Here is a 10,128-nt window from a genome sequence, read left to right as displayed (position 1 = left end):
GAAGTCCCACCGGACGACTTTAACTCTCAAATGGTCATAACTCGGAAAGTTGAGAGTATTTTTGAAAACAATGTTCTAGCAGGATGTAGAGCGTTAAAAACTCTACAAAACTGCCAAAGAAACCGATGGTCCAAAAAGTGTGTCTGTCGAGGTTTTCTAACATCGAAAGTTCGACATTTTGGTTTTTGACTTTTATTTCCTGAGAGACAAATTATTAACTTTAGCTTTTGGCATGAGGTTGTAGAGGAGGTCGAGTACTACCAGTACACTAGGCATTGTCCCGGTCGGCGATCCATCCGAAACCACTTTTTCAACATTTTTGAATGGACTTTTTAAGTGTACCCACGTCGCCCACGAAGCCATTGCAGACAATGTAACCGGTGTTGCTGAGTCGAGGTAACCTTGGCCAGTAAGTGCACATAATATTCCATAACAGTAGCTGAACTCTTTTACAAAATATTTAAGAATTCGGTGTAGCACATTTTGTACTACAAAATCTGAGAAAGTGAAATTTGTGAGAAAAACAACAAATAATCGTTTTAATTAGTTATTTGACCCACGAACAGTAGTAAGAAGTCGATTTCGTTGCAAATACACATTTTTCGATATTTTTACAAAAGGTTGAACTTCGTGGTATACCGTGTCAATATAATGTGCTACATCGAGATCCCAAACATTTTGTAAAGGAGTTCAGCTACTGTTATGGAACTGCACTGGCTTCGTGGGCGACGTGGATACACTTAAAAAGTTCATTCATTAATGTTGAAAAAGTGGTTTCGGATGGATCGCCGACCGGGACAATGCCTAGTGTACTGGTAGTACTCGACCTCCTCTACAACCTCATGCCAAAAGCTAAACTTAATAATTTGTCTCTCAGGAAATAAAAGTCAAAAACGAAAATGTCGAACTTTCGATGTTAGAAAACCTCGACAGACACACCTTTTGGACCATCGGTTTCTTTGGCAGTTTTGTAGAGTTTTTAACGCTCTACATCCTGCTAGAACATTGTTTTCAGAAATACTCTCAACTTTCCGAGTTCTGACCATTTGAAAGTTAAAGTCGTCCGGGGGGACTTCTTCCCGGGCACCTTCGGATCCATCAACCATATGCCTGGAATTAGTTTTCAATGATCTACGTTTTCCGCACACAGGCTATCGCGGCCCTTAAAATTCTAAAAATTCGATACGCCCTATCTGGTAGTGACACTGATTGACGCTGTTAGCAAGTCGGTTGGCTGTCACTTCATGGGAACAATATTTTCAAAATATCAATTTGTTTAAAAATTATTGGTTTTTTGAATATCGGAGCTCAAAAGCAAAGTAACAAAATCATCAAAATATGAATGCCACCCCTTCATGATCAACTCAGGAGTGTCTTATTAACCTGTTCTTTCAGAGCATTGGTCAAAAGATCGACTCCCCTGCAGTGCCATATTACTGATTTAATGTAAATTGCCGTTAAATAATGGTGTTAGGGAATCTCGCGCCGCGTCATTCACAATAACTCACAAAGTGACATCTTTCTTATACAAAATGTGTCAAAATGTGAATTATTGTGAATGACGCGGCGCGAGATTCCTAGCAACCATAAGCGAAAACGAGACAACAACATAAACCTGAAGTGTAATTTTTGAATTAAACTTCTAGTTAAGTAATTTTGACATCCGAACACCGCGCGTATGTGATGAAGATTTTTAAGGGAGTGACTAGAACAATTCTTACAATCTATTCCAACGTGCTCTTTTTGTGCACATTACGCCAAATGGTTCATTCTACAATCTACACGTGTGCGTGTAAGCAGTAAACCGATTATAAAGAAGATCATAAATACTATTTGCAAAGTATTTTGAGGTGAGTGTAAAATCAGTCCAAAAGCTGATGAGCAGTGCCCATATTCGCGAAAATATTTTCACAAATTTTCTCAAATTTTCGCGATTTTTTTAAATTTTCACAAAAAACTTTTTGCGAAAATTCACGAAAATTTGAGAAAATCGTCAAAAATTTGAGAAAATTCGTGAAAATATTTTTGCGAATATAGGCACTGCTTATGAGTCCATACATTCCAACAACGGTGGTTACATTTCGATCATCTGTGAAGTGAAAGGATCTTCAAAAATGGAAATTTTACCGATTGAGACCAATCGATGTAGTACCCGATGATAGAAGAGATTTGTCTTTTTTCGCAGATGCTTCGAATACCAGACGATCTAGAGGACCAAATGTGTTTCATACTAGAAGCATCGTGCACACTGTCACTATCATTACAATCAATCACTCTTGATGATAACGAAATCATAAGGTCTGGGTTCTTACGTCGAAAAAAAAACGTTTGATTTTTGACGACGGGATATGGTTGGGGGAAACTTTCCGAACTAAATTTTCTCTTGGGTGTTTTGAACCGATAAATAAACCAGATTTTAGTGTCAAACTTAAAAATGATATAAATCGTCTCCGTCAAAACTAAATATTTTTTATGGTTGTACCTGAATATGAATTCTGAAAGGTCGGCTCAATGCCTACAATAGCTAGAACAACTTTTCTTTGGAAAATGGAAAATTTCCCTGAAAAGTGTACCGGAAAAACCGCTAACTTTGAACTAAATTTCACTGGCAATTTCTACAGCCACCTCAATTATGTTAGAAATTTTTATGCGACTTCTTGTTTTTCTTCGTTCTACATTCATATACCATGTGAATACGATTCGCATTGACTGTTGGTTGGACCTACTGTCTCTGTGGAACTGTTGGAACTGAACCAAAAATTGAATTGAATTGAAAAAGTCTTCGTTAGAGACGCAGACGTCTTTTCACTCAGCAACTACCGTTTGAATATTTGAACGATCAGTGGAAAATGACCTGTTTTAAGCCGATGGAGTAACCCCAAAAGAATTTACGTCAAGTTTGCCGATAGAAATACGCCTTGGTACTTCGCGAATAGATAGCTATCATGGCTTAATATTTATAAATCGATTTCGGAAATATTCGAGAATTTTGGGAATTTTTAGAAATATTTGTGATTTTTTGGGAATATTTGAGGGGGTAGAAGATTGGAGAAGTGTAGACGATAGAAAATACCTGCTGTAACACCATTGGATATTACTAAGCCACTCGTGAACAGTGAAAATAAACTTCTGGTGGATGACAGTGGTATTTAGACATGGTTATAAAGCCTGGTTGATAACAATAAAAAAAAGAAACCAAACATAACTCCCAGAAATTCCCAAATAATTCACACCGTAATTGCCGTCGAAATTCAAAATGGAAAGTGTGGAGGTCTTTCTAACGTTAGCGTCATTTTCATACAAGGAAGCGTTGAAATGTATTTTTCGGTTCACTTTTTCATCGAATCGTTCGCTTAAAATTCAAATTTTAGGCACACTTACGGCGTGAATCGGTTCTGAATCATGTCCGGAGCGATAGCGGAGGACTTGACGCAGTCTAACTTCCAAAAAAAGAACGAAGAAACATTTTTGAGACGGGGCAACTATATATAGCCGAGCATTTCAGGTTCTACCCTTTGGTTTATATCACCACAAAACATATTCTATCATATTCTCGCTTCAAATACGAGCAAAACGAGCTATCACTCGACTATGTAGGCTTAAAATTGCCGGAGATACATCGTTTTGAAATTGGTCACTTTTCATACAAAATACACCAAATTGACTTTTCCCAAACAATCAAAATCTTTCAACTTACTCTGTATGTTTCTATCTATCTATCTATCGACGGTCGATCTCGGAAACCAGTCAGCCAATCTCCATGAAATTTTGCAGGAACCTCAGGGTGGGCATAAAAATGAAAATGTGATACGCCATTACCCCGGGAAAAACCAGAATTTTGTTTTATTGGCCTCGAAGTGGTTTCTGAGTGTGGTTTTCGAGGGTCGGGAACGCGTTTTCGGCTGTAGCTTAGCTGTATTGAAACCTTCAGAGGCGTGCGACCCATCAAATGAAAGGTATTCGTAACACGATTCGAACAAAAAAATAATTTAAAAAAATCGGGGCAGATTCGTTTCAGCTAGAGTGATTAGAGTGACCAAATTTTGAGCTACTCGAGCGTAGGATGGAAGGACTAATATTTTTTTGGGTTATGAGAGATAGAGAGTTACTTTCTTCGGCAAAGTCTCAGAGTTTTACTAGTAGAACAGAGGGGCATATGTGAAAAATGTCGAAAGTTGGAAATGGGTGGGTCAATTGGGGTTTTGGAGATATTTCTTGAATGGTGGCAGATAGAGAATTACTTTCTTCGTCAAATTTTCGATTTTCGTCAAATTTTCGATTTTCGTCAAATTTTCGATTTTCGTCAAATTTTCGAATTTCGTCAAATTTTACAATTTCGTTAAATTTTCGATTTTCGTCAAATTTTCAATTTTCGTCAAATTTTCAATTTTCGTCAAATTTTCGAATTTCGGTAAATTTTCGATTTTCGTCAATATTTCGAGTTTCGTCCAATTTTCGATTTTCGTCAAATTTTCAATTTTCGTCCAATTTTCAATTTTCGTCAAATTTTAGAATTTCGTTAAATTTTAGATTTTCGTCAAATTTTCGAATTTCGTCAAATTTTCGAATTTCGTCAAATTTTCGAATTTCGTCAAATTTTAGAATTTCGTCAAAATTTCGAATTTCGTTAAATTTTCGAATTTCGTTAAATTTTCGATTTTCGTCAATATTTCGAATTTCGTCCAATTTTCAAATTTCGAGAAATTTTCGAATTTCTGTTATAAACTGTTCTAAAACTTCTAAAACGACTGATATCCCAACAAAAATCTCTTCGAGAAAAGTGTGACGCAGTCTTTGAAGTACAATTATAGCAGATAAATTTTCTTGCTGGTCTGTTCCTGAACATTTGCCACTTTGCAACGCAGATTTTTTTGGTAAAATTTTTGTTGTTTCCAGTCAAATTTTTTTTGGTAAAAATTATTTGGCAGATGATGAGAAAACTAAGCCAGCTTGTCTGAACTAAAATTGGGTGTAAAATTTAATTTTTGCGTAACGAAGCTGAAAGCGTCAACTCTAGCGATATCATTCATTTTAGAAATTGTACTTCAAAGACTGCGTCACACTTTTCTCGAAGAGATTTTTGTTGGGATGGAATATATCCGTCCAGCTCCTTCATGTGTGAGGTGAGGATACCAAATCATAATTAGTTTTACCAGTCGTTTAAAAAAAATTTGGTTTAAAAATGTTGTTCCATTGCGGATGAAAGACAAAGACAAACGAACGTCCATGAACATTTTGATTTAATTTTATTCCGGCAGTTTAATATAAAAATTGCACCATGCAGTGCGTGGATAAATAAAATAATTTTCGTGTAAACAGCAAAACAAATCAATTTCTCCTCTCGCCCCCGAACCTACCTCGGAACATCATTTTCATTTTCCGCAACATTTTCCATTTCGTCCACTTCACTAACCGATCTGTCAAAACTAACTTTCTTCTCGACCGACGTTTTCCGTGACACTTTCTCGCTTTCCATTGAAACGGAACTTATCCGACGAGTTTGTTGCTGCGACAGCAGTATACTATTGTCCGTCATTACACTAGCACTAGATAACAACAACGAAATTTGATCAGCAGTTGGACAACTGGTAATGATGAGATCATCGTTGCTGTAACCGTTCGTGGTCAAAGTTTGTTCCAATTTGACGAACGCTCCGATGATGTTATTGCGAATGGGTCTGAATAGAATGAATTCCGTGTCTCTGTTGCTCAGATACAATTGCATGGATCGTTGAAATGCGGACAATTTGCTTTTGATAAGGCGCTGAGACTCCTGGATAATGCCACTAATCTGTTGCGGACTGGCCCAGGGCGTTTGACGCAAGGCGTAATTGATTTTTGGTGTCGTAGACTGTGGTGACTGTGCGGTTTGCGGCTGTTTCAGCAAATTTTGCGCTCTGTCCAGAAAAACTGTCAGCGGTTCGATGAGCAATTTGGTTGCATCACGAATGAATTGCTCGCAAACGGTTTTCAGTTGACGATCGACATCTTTGCGTGAATCGTGCAGATGCTCTTTCACTTGTGGCGTTCCGTCCAACAGGAATTCCAACAGAGCGTTGTTTGTTCCCAGCGCAAATAATTGCTTCCGCTTTTGTAGCAGCCCGAATGCAGCTGTTTTCACTTTGCTGAAGTCGAGACTCGTCTCTTTCACCGTAAAGTCCACCCGGAACGGAGCGATTTGTTCACGAATTATCAGCAAATGCTTTATTTCGAATAGTTCACCGTCGATTATTGTCTGAAATGGGGGGACATTGTAAATTTGTCGTCTGGATGCCTGTGCTGCAAGTGACTCACTTTCTTTGCCGATATTTGTTGGCCCGCATTCGAAACGCTCTGTATGCAAAAAGTGAGGGCCTCCTGCGACAATCCTTGGAATATTGGACGATCAATGCACCTGTACAGCCGCGACAAACACACTAATGTCCGACGAACAGTTGGATACCACATCCCATGCAAATCGGCTGGTGAATCTAGTCGAGTAATTTCAATTAAATTAACTTTTTGTCCCGTTCGTTCAATGATTTCTCGTTCATACTTCCCGTCCTGGCGCGCAATTGCTGTTCAGCAGCACTGGTAATACTGTCAATTTCAGAACCAACCGATATCATGGAAGAGCGTGAATCGGATCGCCTTAAAATCGGTTCTTGTAACGAGATGGCAATGCTCTGAAAATGAATCGTTCGAATGAAAACCGTGATCATCGACGTGAATGAGACTGCAATTGGCTTACCTCCATCATTTCCAATTTTTCGGGATAGGCAAGATCTCCAGCCGAAGGCTTGTAATTCAAAATGTCCGACTGTAGATATAAATGAGCACGGAACACGAGCCGCTCCTGTACGTCCTGTAGTAATTGATTGGCGATTTTACCGAACGCTTCAAGGGACTCAGCTGAAACAATAAAACGGTTGTTGGATCGGTGGTGGAATAAGAACAGCAAAAGTTCCATCGATCTAATTGCCACTTACGATTGTGCTGAACGTGCTCCTCGATCATTTCCACCCGTAAAATGCTACAAATTTCCGCTAATGTTTCCAAATGATTGATATGGATGATGAAAGGCCTCAAAATGTCATACAAAATTGTGCACAGGCCCTCTAAATACGTTCTGAAATGTAGACAGACTTTGCATGAAAAACATCCGCTCCGCCTGGAACTGATCAGCCGACTTACACTAATTGCGAACTGGCATGACTGAAGAACTGATAATAGAGTCGATGTTCGTCTTGCGACACGTGAACGATGAAAGCACAGGCTGACCTAACCAGGGCACAGTGGTCCCGTTTGTACGACAACGTTAGATCTTTTATCGATCGTTCCACTTCCGACGACATTATCTGGAAATGGAAAGAGTGTGAGGAACACAAATTGGACGGTGTCATCGGTGCGCATACGTTAGCTCTTTGTGATAAATAACCTTGATGCAATTCGGACAACAACTGCTCGTACTCGGTGTTACGGTCTAATCGTTCTTCTATCACAGACGTTATTTGTTTTGCCTTAGGTGCGGACGCCTGGAATTTCCCGTAGTAAATTGCAAATGCAGCGTCCGACGACCTTTCATCTGGAGGGAGTTCATAGTGAAGTTAGACCGGTAAACTGACGAAACTTTTCACTCAAAGACTCACCTGTCTTCGACGTTTGTTTTGACTCCAAGACCTGTTCGGTTGCAGTTACGAATATGTTGTTCACATACGTTTTCATAACCAGCACTGCCTTGGCAAGACATTGCTTGTATTTGACTGTATAGATGGGACCATCTTTGAACTTGGGCTGAAAGAAATTTTCGTTCGGATCAACGTCTAACAAGCAGCACTTGAACACGAACACTGGTACTCACATTGGACTTAAGATTCAACAGACACTCGTCGATGGAATTCAATGTTTGCATAAATATTTCACTTGCTACGGACAGCATCGGACTGTGCAGCCGCTGGGACAATTGTTCAGCTTGCGTGAAATAGTGGAGACGTTGCTTAATTTCATCGCCAATTTCGTTCAGTTTCCGTTGTTCCAAAATCAATTTCTCACTGGCCGTGTTCAACGAGCTCGTCTTGTCCGACACAAAATTGTAGTCCGTGCTCAGCAAATTCAACGACGACAACGACAAATCGATTTGTTCGATAAGGTTGTCACAGTCACGGCTCCGAGTCAGTAATTGTTCGTAGTACTGTTGATGCAGTTCGTCGGATTTTTCGTACAGTTCAAGATCGACCGAATTGTACCAGGCAAGGAATGTCTGTGTCGATTCGATCGCACCGGTTTCGGTTTGTAGTCGCTCAAAGGCTTTACTGCTGATATCAGACATTGCGGCTAGACGATTCGGATGGGCAGCATCCTTTGGCGATACTGAATCGACCTGGTCGGTGATTTTTTGTTATGTTAAAAGTTGACGTGGAAACTTTGGTGTGTTTTTTTTTGTGGCACACTGGACAACCTACCTCTTTCTTCGAATTTCCATCACAGATTTCGTTCAGCTGTTCGAGGAAATCTAATTGGTTTGTTGTCAATGGGGCTAGTGTGTCCCATTGGAGCAGTTTTTGTTGTATTTTACGTAAATTTGCATTTTCATTTCGCACTGTGGCAACATCCATTTCACAAACATTAAAAACTTTTTTTCACAATATTTTGACATACGTTGACACATTACACATCACTCCGTCCCAGCTGCTGTCAGTACTGTCATGCCATATATATGACTTTTAAAGAGAGGTGTGAAGATGGCGCTGTGTGTTAAGAGCCAAACCACATCGAAATTTTCTGTCGTGAAGTGACAGTTTTGACATTGACATTTTTGACACCCGAAAAATTCTGTCATAACCTCAATTGAAAACGTGAACTGTACACAAAACTTGTCTTTAAACAATTAATTTTTAACAATATTACAGTGTTATCGTATCATGCCCGCACGTTAGTTAGCGGGCGTGACGCAAGTCCACTACCAAAAATGTTTTAACAAAATTTTTTTGAGGACGGCGGAGCATATTTACAGCAACTTTTTGACTTCTCCCCCTTAACTCCAACGACCCTCAAACTAGAATATCTGGAATCTTGGAATCCATACGAGTTCAACGAGCTATCACACGTTACTGCAGCTTCAAAATTGGCCGAGATATTGAACTTCGAAATATTGATGTGTGTTTGAAAATAAGCAAAATTTCGTATTTTCAGATAACTCAAATTGCCTACGTTAGTTAGTTAGTTAGTTCCTATGAAAAAGGACGATTTCGTAACTTCTAAACGTTTCTTACGATTTTCCTGAAATTTTGGTTATAGGTCAATCTCGGGCCCTAGATCAAAATAAGATTTTAAAAAATGGGGGTATGCAAGCGTTTTTGGGAGCTAGGACTCCCGGAAGTTTCCATACAATGCCATATAACAGCGTGTGTTGTGTGTGTGTGTGTGTGAAAAGAAATAATTTTTTTTCAGCTAGTAATTATGAATTATGATTGGTAAATGTTGGAAAAGGTGTTTTGATGGATTTGGGCTATTTTCGATATAAGTGAGGTGTTCCGAGGTTGGTTCCTAAATTTTGGGATGAGAGATGATTCCTCTGGCACTTCTTAACTTCCATCGGATTTTTCGATAGATTTGGGTTATTTTCGATATAAGTGAGGTGTTCCGAAGTTGGTTCCTAAATTTTGGGATGACAGATGATTCCTCTGGCACTTCCTAACTTTCATTGGATTTTTCGATGGATTTGGGTTATTTTCGATATAAGTGAGGTGTTCCGAGGTTGGTTCCTAAATTTTGGGATGGCAGATGATTCCTCTGGCACTTCCTAACTTTCATTGGATTTTTCGATGGATTGGGGTTATTTTCGATATAAGTGAGGTGTTCCGAGGTTGGTTCCTAAATTTTGGAATGACAGATGATTTCTCTGGCATTTCCTAACTTCCACCGTATTTTTCGATGGATTTGGGTTATTTCCGATATAGGTGAGGTGTTCCAAGGTTGGCTCCTAAATTTTGGGATGAGAGATGATTCCTCTGGCACTTCCTAACTTGCATCGGATTTTTCGATGAATTTGGGATATTTTCAATATAAGTAAGGTGTTCCAAGGTTGGTTCCTAAATTTTGGGATGAAAGATGATTCCTTTGGCACTTCCAAACTTCCATCGGATTTTT

At 39.2% G+C, this 10,128-nt stretch overlaps 1 protein-coding gene across 1 annotated transcript; it reads right to left on the bottom strand.

Moving 5' to 3' along the window:
* Positions 1–5,225: 5,225 nt before the first annotated feature.
* On the bottom strand, positions 5,226–8,654 carry LOC119072916 (conserved oligomeric Golgi complex subunit 3). The gene is made up of 10 exons (XM_037178234.1): positions 8,442–8,654; positions 7,841–8,359; positions 7,629–7,773; positions 7,395–7,564; positions 7,174–7,337; positions 6,969–7,108; positions 6,731–6,891; positions 6,536–6,665; positions 6,295–6,470; positions 5,226–6,235 (listed from the first exon to the last, which is right to left on the bottom strand). The coding sequence occupies exons 1-10, from the start codon at positions 8,592–8,594 to the stop codon at positions 5,354–5,356; spliced, it is 2,640 nt and encodes an 879-aa protein (XP_037034129.1). The 5' UTR covers positions 8,595–8,654; the 3' UTR covers positions 5,226–5,353.
* Positions 8,655–10,128: the final 1,474 nt, after the last annotated feature.

Source organism: Bradysia coprophila, assembly GCF_014529535.1.
Source record: "Bradysia coprophila strain Holo2 chromosome IV unlocalized genomic scaffold, BU_Bcop_v1 contig_84, whole genome shotgun sequence".
NCBI classification, from domain to species: Eukaryota; Metazoa; Arthropoda; class Insecta; order Diptera; family Sciaridae; genus Bradysia; species Bradysia coprophila.
This window is presented reverse-complemented; position numbering and strand designations above follow the sequence as displayed.